The sequence below is a fragment of the Egretta garzetta genome, unplaced genomic scaffold (genome assembly GCF_000687185.1).
Source record: "Egretta garzetta isolate BGI_Z169 unplaced genomic scaffold, ASM68718v1 scaffold271, whole genome shotgun sequence".
Classification (NCBI taxonomy): Eukaryota; Metazoa; Chordata; class Aves; order Pelecaniformes; family Ardeidae; genus Egretta; species Egretta garzetta.
Window position 1 is genome coordinate 6,512,232 of NW_009258669.1, and position 15,559 is coordinate 6,527,790.

At 37.7% G+C, this 15,559-nt stretch overlaps 1 protein-coding gene across 1 annotated transcript in view; it reads left to right on the forward strand.

The window, feature by feature from the left end:
- MCCC2 (methylcrotonoyl-CoA carboxylase 2) overlaps positions 1 to 15,262 on the forward strand; it is a 39,179-nt gene extending 23,917 nt beyond the window's left edge. The window contains exons 11-18 of the mRNA XM_035888462.1: positions 256 to 345; positions 1,131 to 1,203; positions 1,411 to 1,487; positions 3,523 to 3,589; positions 3,864 to 4,020; positions 4,767 to 4,881; positions 6,158 to 6,243; positions 15,052 to 15,262. Of these exons, the coding sequence (XP_035744355.1) occupies positions 256 to 345; positions 1,131 to 1,203; positions 1,411 to 1,487; positions 3,523 to 3,589; positions 3,864 to 4,020; positions 4,767 to 4,881; positions 6,158 to 6,243; positions 15,052 to 15,169 (783 nt within the window). The 3' untranslated portion in view covers positions 15,170 to 15,262. The remainder of the gene's footprint in view (positions 1 to 255; positions 346 to 1,130; positions 1,204 to 1,410; positions 1,488 to 3,522; positions 3,590 to 3,863; positions 4,021 to 4,766; positions 4,882 to 6,157; positions 6,244 to 15,051) is intronic.
- The last annotated feature ends 297 nt before the right edge of the window (positions 15,263 to 15,559 follow it).

Below are 15,559 nucleotides of genomic sequence, written 5' to 3' on the forward strand. Positions count from 1 at the left end.
ATGTCAAAGAGGTATGAATACAAATGCAAGATCTGCATGTCCATACATATATGCACTTAGTTTTCTTGCAGGAAATTACTCACTATATTGTCATAGTTTGTCTACAGGAATCTGGTATGGGCTATATAGTGAATATTTAAATTTCATAAAATCTTTTAACATATTTTTTTATATTTTTGTCCAGCAGATCCATTGCAATGGCATTGAAAATATAATGCTTTTTGGTTATCTTTTAAGAAGGATGAGCAAGTATGAGGGGTTGATAACATTCTGAAAAAGCTGCCAGAAAATACGGAACTTTGTCAGTGCTCTCCCAACCACTTATGGAGACTGTTCCATTCTACTGTAGGTCTAGTGTAATTATTTGCCCTGGTACCCTCATCCAAGGCCACATCCTTTCTCATATTTTGCATAGGTACATATTCAGACCCTTTTTCACTGCTAACCAAGTATTTATTTTAGCAAGAGTCTTAGCATATACCTTTCTTAAAATACTTTGTCAGAAATTACTAGCATTTGCTTTGCCGTAAGGGAAAAAAAGATGAACGCTTTTATTGAGTCTCGCTTACACTACACTCTTGAAGGTTGTAATAGCTTGGATTTATGTTCTTTTAAAGTTGAAATAAATATCTTCTGGCAAATGTCTTGCTATCAATGGGTCTATATTTACATAAAATGGCTCCTTTGCATCTCAGAGAAACCTCAGAACAGATATTCATTATTTTTGAATGTCACAAACTTAAGCAAAGCTGAAAATAAACTAAGAAAGTGACTCATGGCTGTATGTTTTTCCCTTTATAAATGTGAGCCAATTGATTAATGTTCAATATCACTAGAGGTAGCAGTTCTTTGAAATCTAACTAATCAGGAAAACTTCGTTCCTGTAAAATTTAAACTGTTCAGTTAGAATATTCTTAATCTTGAAATTCCCTTTTTTTATAAACATGTATATAAGTCACACTTTAAAAAGTAAATGGGCTTTGCCTGTCTTCTAAACTGTTTATATGGTGGGCTGCTTGAAGTTCTCTCAATGGAAAGCATGTATTTTAAGTTATATGTTAAGATGGTCTTTCTAAAGAAAAACTATGAAGGATTAGGAATTTAATTTTATTTTTCTATTTTTTCTTAAGGTCATCGCTAGAATTGTAGATGGAAGTAAATTTGATGAATTCAAAGCCTTGTATGGGGATACTTTAATTACAGGTATTTAGAAATATATCATAATTATTCTGTATATGTTTCCAGCAGTTTTATAGTTGGATTCATTCTGTTTGGCTCACCCATTGATATTTTTAATAACGTTTTCTTCAAAAGAATAGCAGTTTCTGTTACCAAGAGAAAACGTTACCTTTATATGGTATGGTAAAATAAATACATGTGAAAATTTACAAATTTATCTTTCTCCTTCAGGATTTGCAAGAATATTTGGTTATCCTGTAGGAATTGTTGGAAACAATGGAGTTCTTTTCTCAGAGTCAGCAAAAAAGGTAAAAAAAATAGTTTATTAGCTTCTTTGCCATTGATAAACAAAACTTCTGGTGGACAACTTGCTCTTGAAATGAGGAACTTTTTTAAGTAATGAAAGTGGAATGGCCCCACGTTTTTAATGTATGCATGAAATAGCTTAATAAGCTGCAAAAATAATGTACGCTATTTTAGAAACAGTGTTCTGTAGATTTTTCTGATGTGAAGTAAATAGGTTAATAAGAAAATACAGTTAGAAAAATAGCATTTGAATGTGTGTGACTACAGCGTAGTTGGAATAAGTATATTCTCAATATTACAAGAGAAGTCCATGCTGATTGCATAAAATACCCTATCAGTTAACTAATTCCTAACCTCTGAACTGTGAAGTACTACAATAAAGCACATCATTGTTTTTGTAATAACTGGAAAATTTCAAACCTGGATTCCAGTACTCAGTTCATTGGTTTACGAGAGATTTAATTTTCATACTTTGCTGCAGCAGATCCTGGCTTAGACTAATGAGTGAAAATATGTGCAGCCTCATAAAATCTCTGAATTAAAATACCTGGTTTGTGAATTAAAGGGCATCTTTGATGGAATATTGTGATTGCGTTACAGTTAACAGTGCTTTACAGCTTGGGATTGGGGGATTGGTGGTGGTAAAGGGTTTCTGGGTATGTGAGAGTGGTTACTTACCTTGTTCTATGTTGTTTGGCTGAATTCTTTATTTTTTTGAGAAACTACTGTCAGTTTAATTTTTTGTAATAGCAATTATATATGGTAGTTTTGTTCTAGCAGGTCTTTCAAACCAATGGTGAGGAAATGAGTATTGAAAATCTAGGAAAAAGGAAGCCTTGATGAGAGAGATTTGGAGAAAGGAAGTAATTTTACTTGATTTATTGCTGTAATAAAATAATGCGTTTGTTTTAACACAGTTACTTCCAGGTTGAAAATAATTCTTCCGTATTTCTAATACTTTCAGTATTTTTCTGAAAATGTAGTGCTGCAACTTTTTTCTTCATACCAATGAAAAAAAGTGTAAGGAATTTTCCTCTGCTGACTTTTGCTGGCATATCAGTACTGTAAGAGAAGATGGTCTAGTTTCACTTGCTTCAATTCTAGGGAGACTTTTGTTGATGATGTTGCTTCTATAAGCATAGTAATCTAACAATATTCCTTTTTTCTCCTTTTCCATTTTTGTAATGAGTTGTGACACATCTTTTTCACATTATGATCACTATGCTTTTTGAGTGCTTCTCTGAAAAATCTAGCTAAAGATGATGCTGTCTTTTTCTGTCTTTTTTTTGTTTCATAGATTTTGACAGTTTTGTATTTGTGAAGAGGTTAGAGGTTTTTTAGTTGCTGTGCTACATATCTTTTTTTTTTTTTTTTTTTTTTTTTTTTTTACACCAGCAGTGTGTAAATAACCTGAGGAACTTTATTGATTTAGATTATTTCCAGTTGAAACAGAAGCTTGGAATCTACTATTTGTATCTTTTCTAGGAAAATGGCCTTTTCCTAGAAAATGGGGAGAGGGCATCTGCCCTGAGAAAAAGGAAGGAGTGTTATAGCAATTGGCAGGGCCATGAGCAAATAGTGTATGTGGGCCTTTCCCAATTTCGGACAATAATTTTCTTTTGTATAGGAAATTGAGAGATACTTCCTTCTGATTAGCTGTCTTAATTGCCATGACACAGTCTTAGAAAACTCAATGTCAGATGCCACACTGTGAAGCTGTCTGTGGTTAAATGCATAGTGCCTGAGTCATAACAGTTGAGCTTTATAGTATCAGCAGTTATGCTTTTTAAGGATATTATTTTTCTTTACCCCTGGGCTCACATGTTTTTGGCATTTTCTTACTTCTAGAGTGAATGCATGTTTTGCAGTTGACTTTGGATGAAGCAGAAGTAGTACAGCACTTCACGATGCAAACACTCCCATGGGCTTCAGTGGAAGACTTGTCACAGACTTCAGATTGCTGGTAGTGATTGCTTCATTGATGCAACTCTTAATGGCTTACTTTTTTTTTTCTTTTTCTTTCTTTTCTCTCCACAGGGTACACATTTTATCCAGTTGTGCTGCCAGAGAAATATTCCCATTGTGTTTTTGCAGAATATTACAGGTGAATAAGCTCAATATTTTGAAACTTCACTATGTTGTAGGCTTTGCTGTTAACTTTTGAGGCTATGGCTTTTAGACAGCATCTTGTGTGCTTTATTGTACCTACATCTCCAGCCTGTTCTGAAATCAGCCTGTCAGCAGCTGATGAAGGCCTTGCCTTATGATTTGTTCTTCATTTTTTTTCTGCATGTGCTATAAAGCACATAGTATGACATATAGCACAGTATAATAATACAAAGTTTAGTGAGCCTTTTTTTCATGTTGTATTTCTTTAGGTTTCATGGTTGGTAGAGAATATGAAGCTGGAGGGATAGCAAAAGATGGTGCCAAGATGGTAACTGCTGTAGCTTGTGCCAATGTACCTAAAATAACAGTGATCATCGGTGGTTCTTACGGAGCTGGGAACTATGGGATGTGTGGAAGAGCATATAGGTAAGTGTTACTTCACATTATGACAGGAGGTAAGACTTAATTTAAGAGAACATAACCTTGAAGTACCATTATGAAAAACTATCTAAACTCTTGCAGAACTTGGGCTATTTGAAAAACAAAACAGTTTTCAATTAATACGGTCATAAGTAACTAACAACCTGACTAACCTGTAGGGACCAGTAGGCTCATGGTTAACCTTGACTTAGGTGATGGAGGAGATGTTCTAACAGGTAAACGTGCTGACATGCTTTTCTCACATTTTAGTTCTTGGAGGAAAAATTGTACAGTCCTAAACAATCATTAGGCAGTATGGGCTGGTCCTTTATTCTGCATTCATATGAAGAGTACCTTTCACTTTAATGAGCCTGTTTCTGTAAATAATGTTTGCAGAACCCCTAAGGATTTATTTTTTTGACCCGTTGCACATGACTCACATAAACAAGTTCCCTGATATTATTGAAATTGTTGGTGATATTTTTAAAGAGAAAAAATTGGGGGGGGGAGTTGTTGAGATTAAGAGACTCAAGAAAGAGAGAAATAAATTTTTAAGGTGCTTGAATATATGAAATTAGCAGAATTTACACATTTTCAAACATAATGCTGCAAGCATGGAGGTACTTCTTTAAAAAACAATGTATTTTAAGATTGTCATGCATAAAAATGAATTCTTAGATGAGTGAGAATTAATTCTTTACCATTAAATAAGGCAATGTCTTATTTTAATATTTAATATGTATTTTTTTTAGTCCAAGATTTCTTTATGTCTGGCCAAATGCTCGCATATCGGTGATGGGAGGGGAACAAGCTGCAACTGTTCTAGCTACAATAGCTAAGGACCAAAAAGCAAGGGAGGGAAAACAGGTACATCTTTCTTCTTTCATTTGCAGTAATGTCATTATCATATCACTCTTTCACTGGAGCTGCTTACTTTGTGAGCTGGGAAGGAAGGTACAGAGTGAGATACCAATGAACTACTGTTCTCCCAATGCCACCTAGTGCATTGACAAACATGAAGCATTTGTGAGATGTTATTGTTTACATCTTCTAAATGTGAAGATCATCCATGAAATTTCTTGTCTTTGCTTAAAAAGAGTTGTTTCTCATATTATCATCTTTTTGTATTTTGTGCAGTGGATTATTAGTTCTGACCAAGATAAGCAGCCAGGGATCCTCCCTGGTTTGGGAGTTTGAGGAGGCATATGTGAGAACAATGGGAAAGCGTCTTTCCAATTATTTTTTAAGGAAGCCATTTTATAGAAAGGTGATCTTCAAATTATTCAGTGACGGAGAATTATGAAACTTAGAACAGCAGAAGTCTGCAGAAGTTTGGAAAAGGTTTTGACTCATTTCAACATTTCAATTGAAAATATTGGTATTTCATTAAATAATAATTTCTGGTTTCTCTGTACACTCTTTTCTGCTGTGGTTTTTTAAATTATCTTTATACTGGTGTCTTGGTCCCATAAGAATTGATTTTATTGTGATGTCTTAAAATTGCTAGTATTTATCATGAGCAGTTATTCAGAATAATGAAGCAGTATGTAGATGTTGTCTCAACAGTTCTTTTTTCTACACTTCACTAGGGCTTTCTGTGGATAGAATACATCCACCATCATCTCTCTCTGTCTTAATTTCCCAAATCCCTAAGATGGACAGGATGATACCCAGAAAAAAGTTTGAGAAACAAAATTGTAGTTAATGCCAGTAAAATGCGTTAGAAACTTGAAAATTTTCTGAATTACAGTGGTGACCACTGTGGATCATAGAGAAACTCAGTGTTAGAATAGCACAGACTTTTATTAAAAAAATCTTGCCAAAGGCAACTCAGAACAGGGTAGCTTCAGTACAGTACAGTAGCTTCAGTAATTTTTCAGATGCTAATCCCCAATTACTATTATACTCAGTCAAGTATATTTTTACTCTCTTTTTCCCACCCACCTCTTTTGAAAAGTGGTATTCTAATTTCCTTGTCAAATACGCTAAATTGATTATTGTATGTAAAAAGGGGAAGAACTTTGGTGAGATCATTTAGATAGTTTCTTAGAGTTTGATGCTGCCTGTAAAGCTCCGCTGTCATCGTGGAAGAAAATATTAAAGACTGTTTTATCTGTGTTTGTTTATTTGCCTGCTTTTTTAGTTATCTGAGGCAGATGAAGCAGCTTTGAAGGAGCCAATCATTAGGAGGTTCGAGGAGGAAGGAAACCCTTATTATTCCAGTGCAAGGTAACGTATAAATGACTTTTCCAAAACTTAATTGTAATCACAGGACATAACAATAACATCTAAATGTTGGTGTTGAAGAACAGCAGATCACAGCAATCTGGAAACAAAGATTGTGTTTGATGTCCAGGCTACAACACAACAAGCTTCAAATCAATGTTTTGTCTGTCTTGTCTCTGAGACTTTATAGTACATACTGTTTCAGAAGAAGGCTTGCACTTGCAGGAATTATTCTGCTGGTTCTGTAAGTAATGATACAGTAGCATGGAGTTTATATTCTAGATATTTTATTCTAGATAAGTTTTATATCATTCTCCCCAGTGTAGTATCTGGTCACCTTCCTAAAGCGTGCTGAATGTAATGGGCGGCTGCATGTGTGTTAGGAGGAATTCATTTTAGTGGGATTCTGCAAATAGAAGAAGTGAGTGGTAAAGGAGACATTTCAGGAAGACCTGAAGCCATTTGCAAATCTCAGATCACGATCTTGGTAGGTGAGTGTATTGGATGATAGCCTTTTGGACAGGCCATTAGCTGATGCAATAGCATATTCATGTTTATTGAGAAATCCTTTGCAGCATTTTGTGCTCAGGTTAATGAAATGTTAGTAAATGCTCAGGAACTGGCTAGGCTAATGAAGCAAGGTGACATCCTGGAGTGTTACCTCTGGAACCTAGCTTGGAAACTTTCTTGCCCTCTGATTGTTACTCTACATTAGTTTCATCCTGTTTGTACTAATCTTCCTGCACATTTTTCTGCTTGTGGTATCCAGAAGCTATTTTTCCACTGACTCTTAGCTGCTAATGATGGTAGAGGGTAGCATATAATAGTGGGGCTTTACTGTACCTCTGTGGCTTCTCATTTTGCAGAAAGACTATTACACAACTATGGAGTCTGCTGTATGTATTGTTTTGTGTAGATGAATTAGAATCACTGATCATTTTCTTACCTGCAAGCTGGCAAGTCTGGAAAGAAACTGAGTACAGAGTGGGTGGGATATGATAAATTTTGATGTGGGCAGAAATCATGTGAACAGGTGGGTACAAGGTACTCTGCCGGTGTCATAGAGATGCCAGTAAGAGAAGGAGTTTGGGAGCCTTTTTGTCTAACTTGAGACCTGCTTAATCACAAGTATGACAAATTTGATACAGCAGCAACAGCAGCAGCATAGCATCAGTGAGCTCCTTTATGAATTGTTTATCATGATCTGAAGGAAGATATAAAATCAATGGTAGCTTTTACTCTGTTTTCTGTTGGGATAGTGGAATGAACTTAACGGAAATAATCATACTTGGGGGTTCCATATTCATTTTAATGTTTAATCAGATGCGTGCCTTCATCAAATGGAAGCTCTTGCCATTTTGCCCTGGCTGGTGCTGTGATAAGTATTCTCAGTAGGATATGTACCACAAGCTTTGTGCTGTCATCTAGGAAGATTTCTGTGGTGCAGTCGTATAGCATGTGGGTCATGGATTTAGGGAGGGTTTTAGTCTCATCCCTGTTTGGTCTCTGCTTTTGGCAGAGGCCTATGTGGTAGTGTTGCAGAGAGTCATAGATATTCTTAACTTCTTGAGGCTTTGCGCATGTGTACAACCCCCACTGCTACTAAGCTACAGTTTATTTTGGATTTTGCATATAATCAGTGAGGATAGTATTGTGAAATCCTGAGTTGTTATTGACATGGACTTTCTGGTGGCACACTGGTTTTGATTTTTTTTTTTAAATCTTTTTAATCTATTTAAATTTCATAGGGGTTTCCCCAAAATTGAGAGGTGGTGTCAGCTGTTAAAAAATTTTGTCTTATCTCTTTTAATACCCCTTAAAGATCAAGCCTAGTACCTCTGTCACAAAACCTTGTGCCCTGAGGCATGAAGGAAAAACAAACACATGTTGTCATTTTTTATAACTGGATTTTAAGGAGAAGAATTTTCCACTGATACAATAACACTAAAAAAGTGAGTCAAACTGTCTGTATTTAAAATTGATCCCTATGATGGAGGAGAAGATGAATGGTTTGATTATTTTTTTATATTTGCTTTTTTTAATATGTTCACTGGAAACACAGTCATAGTCTCTTTGTACTCATGGTTGAAAATAATTGGATGTATTTAACATTCAGTATATTCAGTATATTAGTGATATAAAAACTTGTCCTCTCCCAAAAACCAACAGACCATTGTCAGTATTTACAATAAGTTGCTAATCTGCAAGAAGGGAGTTTTACACGTAAGATTAAGGTTAAAATTTTTAAAATTCTAAATTTTTAATAATGTCCAATGGTTTTTAGACATGAAACTTAAGTATTTAACACGAGCTTTGTGCTCTCTACTGAGCAACTTTTACCAGTTTATGTTTCCAGAACATCTGGCCATTTTGCCAAGTTAGATTGCAAATCCAGAAGCACCTCAATAAATAGCCTAAGTTTGCCTAGCCTAGGGGTTAGGAAGTGCTCTTAATGCTATGTGTCCTGTCCTTCATTTTAAAAAGCAGAATAGTTATGTACTTCTTATTTTGCCTGTAGCTTGGATAGGAAACTTAACATGCACAGATGTGAGCTGGCTGAGAAATAGCGTGGGCTTGGGTTGTGGTTGGGCTCATGTCATGCTGCACTCAAGCTAATAAGCCCAGCTGAGACATGAAGTCAAACATCAGAGCTGAAATCCCGCTGAGGTTCATCTGGCTAAAAGCAATGAAAGTGAAATACCCCTTTTCACTGAGGAGTGCTTGTGAGAACAGTGTGTGACTGGCTCAGGTCAAGACAGTCCAGGCTGATTTCTTTCTCTCTTCAGTCCATGTAGGCACAGTCTGCATTGTCTAGGAGTTCTTAATTGCTCTCTGCTGTCTTGTAGGGATAATTGGGTATATCAGTAGATACTCTCATGTCTTCTGCCCTGATTTCATGCCTTCCTGCCAGTATTATCATGCTTGTGCCTTGTTCCTTCACTTATTGCTAATTCCTAAGCAAGATCTCAAACCAATATCTCAAAAGTTTTCATTACTGTGGAGTAGGGTGCCCAAGCAGAAACAAAATGAAGTAGGATTACAGTTTTTGCCGCAAGTAATGTACCTGAGGGAGGGATTTAGCCACCTTGTACCTTGGAGCTAACCCATTTGTCAGTCAACATCAGCAGGTGCTTATTGGCAAGCATTCACCATCAGACAGGGAGAAGAAGTAACCTGTCCCTTTGCTTTAAAGGATGCTTCCTATCTGGTCCCAAGCATGGTAAAAAAACAGTTCACCATCAACCAGATGTCAGATGTTGAAACTGAATCTGAGCCTTGGTTTTGTCAGATGCTAACTAGATCCCTCCACCAAAAAGACCAACAAGAAAATGCCAACTAACAGCTTTGTATTACTGAGAGGAAAGAATGATAGATGGGCAGAAAAACTGCTGTCTGTATTGCAGCTCGGGTGCAGCCAGATTGGAGGCTCTCTCACGCTGTGCCGAAAGATAAGCCAGCGGGGAAGAAAAACAGGCTGGCTGAACAGAGAGCTTTGGTTGGATCTCAGAAAAAAGAGGAAAGTCTATGAGCTTTGGAAGAAGGGGCAGGCATCTCAGGAGGACTACAAGGATGTTGCGAGCTCATGCAGAGAGAAAATTACAAGGGCTAAAGCCCAAGTAGAACTTAAATTGCCCAGTTCTGTGAAAGATAATAAAAATGTTTCTATAAATATATTAACAGAAAAAGGAGAACCAAAGAGAATCTCCATCCTTTACTGGATGCAGGGGGAACCATAGTAAAAAAGGATGAGGATGAGGCTGAGGTACTTAATGCCTTCTTTGCCTCAGTCTTTAACAGTAAGGTCAGCTGTTGTCCAGGTACCCAGCCCCCTGAGCAAAAAGGCAGGGACGGGGAGCAGAACAGAGCTCCCATGATCCAAGATGAAATGGTTAGTGACCTGCTTGGCCACTTAGACATCCACAAGTCCAGGGGGCTAGATGGGGTCCACCCAAGGGTACTGAGGGAGTTGACAGATGTGTTCACCAAGCCCCTTTCCATCATCTATTAGCAGTCCTGGATGACTAGGGAAGTTCCACTTGACTGGAGGTTGGCAAATGTCATGCCCAGAGGGAGGATCTGAGGCACTCCAGGTTTGTCAGTCTGACCCCGGTGGTGGGGAAGGTCATGGAGCAGATCTTCTTGAGTGCCATCACACAGCACGTCCAGGACAACCAGAAGATCAGACCCAGTCAACATGGGTTTATGAAAGGCAGATCCTGCTTGACTAACCTGATCTCCTTCTATGACAAGGTGACCCACTTAGTGGATGAGGGAAAGGCTGTGGAGGTAGTGCATCTGGACTTTAGTAAAGCCTTGATACCATTGCACACAGCATTCTGCTTGAGAACCTGGCTGCCCATGGCCTGGGCAGGCATACTCTTTGCTGGGTAAACACCTGGCTGGATGGCCAGGCCCAAAGGGTGGTGGTGAATGGCTTTAAATCCAGCTGGAGGTCAGTCACAAGTAGTGTTCCCCAGGACTCAGTGTTAGGGCCAGTTCTGTTTAACATCTTTATCAATGACCTGGATGAGGGGATTGAGTGCACCCTCAGTAAGGTTGCAGTTGACAGCAAAGGTGGGAGTGTGGATCTGCTCGAGGGGAGGAGGGCTCTGCAGAGGGACCTGGACAGGCTGGGTTGATGGGCCAAGGCCAACTGTATGAGGTTTAACAAGGCCAAGTGCCGGGTCCTGCATTTGGTTCACAACCCCATGCAATGCTACAGGCTTGGGGAAGAGTGGCTGGAAAGCTGCTTGGCAGAGAGAGATCTGGGGGCCGGCTGACAGCCGGCTGAATATGAGCCAGCAGTGTGCCCAGTTGGCCAAGAGGGCCAATGACATCCTGGCTTGTATCAGGAATAGTGTGGTCAGCAGGACCAAAGAAGTCATCCTCCCTACTAGTGAGGTTGCACTTTGAATCCTGTGTTCAGTTTTGGGCCCCTCACTACAAGAAAGACATTGGGTTGCTAGAGCATGCCCAGAGAAAGGCAGCAAAGCTAGTGAGGGGTCTGGAGCACAAGTCTAATGAAGAGTGGCAGAGGGAGCTGGGGTTGTTTGGCCTAGAGAAGAGGAGGCTGAGGGGGGAAACTTTGTCACCCTCTATAACTCCCTGAAAGGAGGGTGTAAAGAGGTGGGTGTCAGTCTCTTCTGCCAAGTAACAAGTGATAGGACAAGAGGAAATGGCCTCAAGTTGCACCTGGGGAGGTTTAGATTGGATATTAGGAAAAATTCCTTCACTGAAAGGATTATCAGACACTGAAACAGGCTGTCCAGGGAAGTGGTTGAGTCACCGTCCCTGGAGGTGTTTAAAATACTGGTAGACAAGGTGCTTAGAGGCATGGTTTAGTAGTGGACACATACAGTTGGACTCGATGATCTTAAAGGTCTTTTCCAACCAACTGATTCTATGTCCTCTTCATAAGATGTGGGGACCAATCTGCCTCACCCCTAATGTCCATTGAGATTGATGTGACCCTTTCGGTTGACTTCATTAGGCTTTGAATCAATCTTTTAGCAGTAATAATAAGAGGGAAGGAAAATGCCCTCATGATCTTAAAATACAAGCAAATTTCCCTATTTACTCTGCTTATATAATTTTGCTTATAAATTATAACTTGTTATATGTACAGGATGTCAGTACTGTTCCCTGCAGTTGTATTTTCTAATCAAACTTTAATCAATTATTTGATTAGAACATTTCACATTGAGCAGTCTTAATTAATGGGAGTCATTAGGCAGCACCCTTCTTAATGAGTTATATTAATCTGCTTACAGGTTTCTAAAAGGATTTCAGCAGTTTGCATCTTAACAAATTACATGAGCATTTTACTTTTGGGGACTTCATTTCTTTTATTCACGGTGTTTCTGTTACAAATATTTTATGACTGTGTGATTCATGTTCTAGCACTGGGGTTTTAATAGATAGTTTAATTATTAATGTTACATCCCAGTAGAGAATGTAGTTTTCTTTAAACAAAGAGAAGCAGAAGCCAGGGGTGACCATATGAAACCAGCTTGACTTCTGTGCAACATAAAATCTTTGTGTTTGTCAATACAAGTTAATTGTGTCATTACAAAATAACAAATCTGCCATTAAAATGTGCTTCATGTTTGGAAGTGTTTATTACAGTAGTAGTCACCATGAAGTTGCAGTTTGGGAGGTATCTCATTGGTGATTCTTCTTGATTGAGTTCATCCCTGCCCTCCCCAGGCCCTTAGCAGATTTATTAAATGCTTTTAAGAAGTATGAATTCCTTCATTTCAGATTAAATGTGTTTCATTAATAAAAAGTTAATTGCAAGTGTTCTTTAAAAATGTTGGTATGTAGAGCAAACAAACTTGTAAGTCAGAAAAACCCAAGTTTGCTTAAAAATAGAAATTACTATATTTGAGATTGTTCTTACAGTTGGGTTTTTTTCACCATGCTAAGAAAACAAAGGGATTGCAGCTGATTTGACCTCACAAAACTACTTTGCTTTTCACTATTAATAGGGATCTTCTCCATCCTTTCAGCAGATTAATTTGACTATATTCATCAAAATTAAATCATGATCTCAAATAGAAGAAGAAGGAAAGAAAAGCATATGCATTAAACTTTGGTAAATGCGTTCTTCATGATGTTGAGACTATAGGAAATATTCTGTCTTGGCCATTCTATCCTACCTGTGAACAGGTATAACCACTATCTTGGGAGAGACAAGAGAATTCAGACAACTCTTTAAGTAAATCTCAGTAAAACCAAGGTCCTTTGGTTATTTTGAACAAAAGAGCTTCAGTTGGTTTTGCTGTATGGTAAAAAACACTTACTCTGAGTCTCTTTTCAATGGAATATTATTTAAATATGCCAAAATACTTTAATGAGTTAATTACTTACAATTTAAAGCTACAGTTAGAAAGGAGTTACTCACAGGAACCAGACTGCAGGATCTTATACCGTGCACTCTATTCAGAATATGATACAGACAATTCTTCTGTCTCTTCTGCAGCAAGATCTGCTGTTAGTACCACTTCCTGTGCAGATGCAAGCATGGCTGTTAGAATATTCCAATGCACAGCTTACTGGCCCACTAGAAAGGAGATACTCGCTGAGAATCCTAAATTAAGAACAGGTTAGGTAGAACTACAGTTTTCCTTATATTTGTAATTTGGGTTTATAGCATTTTTTTTTCTATTGAAAGAAGTCCTTTTTATCCAGACTTCTTTCTATGCTCTTGGGACCTGTCCGTCAGGTTAGTGAGTGCCACAAGCTACTGTGGTGTAAAATTTCTTTAATCAAGCATTTGTTTTCAGTCCCAGAAAAGAAACAGCATAATTTTGCCCAATTAACACCAAAGTCATCACTTCTCCAAACCCCTTTCTCCTTTTGTACATCAGCTTTGCTGTTGTGCCCTGTTTAGAGTAACAGTCTCCTCTACGTGGGGAGCTGCACCATGATAGATACATTTACAGTAGAACGTTCTTTCTGAGTTGGGTATCTTGTTCCTGCTCTCTCTGCCAGCTGGAGAACAGGCTCCTAAGCTGAGTCTGAACCCTCATGCCCCATCCTGTTACAGATGTCCTTTACTACAATTCCACTTCATGCATCCTGGGATAGATAAGTGTATTTGTTATAAAATAAAAAGCATTCGTTGTCAGTCTCTTAATATTTGTATCTGATTCGATTACTTTCACAGCAAATGGCGAAATAAAGCAAAGATGGAAAACACTCAGAAGTGTCTGCTGCTGCCTTGAGCTTATCAGCATTTGTTTGTGTACAGCTTTCAGTCCTTCTTTTGGGGGTGAGGTTGGCACATTTAGTATTCAGAGAAGAGTGCAAAATACATAATTTCCTGTCTAACAGATTTTTTTCAATTCATCTTCAAACAGTAGGAAATTTGCAGCTAGAAACTTTAGTTAGAAAGGAATTGCTATTCTTTCTCTTGGTAGAGTCAGTCTTAGCTCCCTACTCATGACCCTTTCTTGTATTTTTAAATTGTCCACAGATAAAAGAATTAAACATTACCCAACACTGAAGTCAGTTAAAAAAAGAATGCAAAATAAGTCTCTCTCTTGGGAAAGGTGGGATGGAGGAGGAGCATCACTGTCTTAATCAAATATACAGTGCATGTATTTTGCAGCCCCTGATTAATATGCATGTTTATTTAAGCAAGACTAGGTTGCAATGAGCAGTCCACTATCTTGTTTAAGTGTCTTGCTGGGGAGATAGTAGTTATACAATACTTACAGTTTTGTGGCCTGCGGGGAGTTTTGACATGGATTTTATTTTGGGTAGGATGGAGCTGTCATTGAAAACTGATGCCACAAGTACTTTAATTTTTGGATAATATTCAAGAGACTATTTACAAGTGTTTGTGATTTTGGGGACTTGGGAATGTGGTAATTGCTCATTCGTCATTTAATTGCCTTCAGGGCTGGGTTAAGTAGGCTATTATCTTACAGTTGTTTAGAAATGGACTTCAGAAAAATAAATACAACAAATAATGGAAATACTTGAAAGTTACTCTGGCTCTTTTAATGATGAAAGAATAAACACTTGTATCATCCTCACCTGGCAGCCGTAAAAAAAAAAAAAAAAATCCCAAATCTCATTTAAAGTGTGTAGACCTGACATTCTTCATTTATCCAAAATTTATACTTTATTCTAGAAGACAAATTTCACAGAGGAATACACACCAGTCCGTTGAATTGATGGTTAAGCTGAATTAACTCCATGGCTTCAAGTATAATTTTAGTATAACTGTCCCCAATTTCATGTGCTTGAAAATTTACCCGCTCTATATATTGTTTGATTTTTATTTTGTTTTTCCCCCCCTAGATTATGGGATGACGGAATTATTGATCCAGCTGACACAAGACTGGTTTTGGGCCTCAGTCTCAGTGCAGCATTAAATGCACCTACGAAGAAGACAGAATTTGGGGTTTTCAGGATGTAAACTTAAACATACGCTCATCAGAATTACCTCTGTATATTTTAATTGGGGCTGGAGAGCAAACTAACCACAATGTTAAGGTGATTAAAAAATAAAGATTTGTACAATGCTATTTTTAATGGAAATGTCGTAATTATTTGTTTTCACTGAGTAATGACCACACAGAGCTTCAGTGTTTTGATAGTGATTTGAGATTAGTCACTTAAAGTGCTTCTATAACACTGCATTGCATGAATAAACTGCAACTTCTAGCATTACATTTCATGTTTCACAAGAAACCATTGATGCTATATCTTACATAAATAAATCTGCAAGATAAGCTGCATATTTGGTGCTTATCAGCTCCTTTATTTCTTTGTATGTCTCCTACAGATGCAGAATATTTTTGAAGTC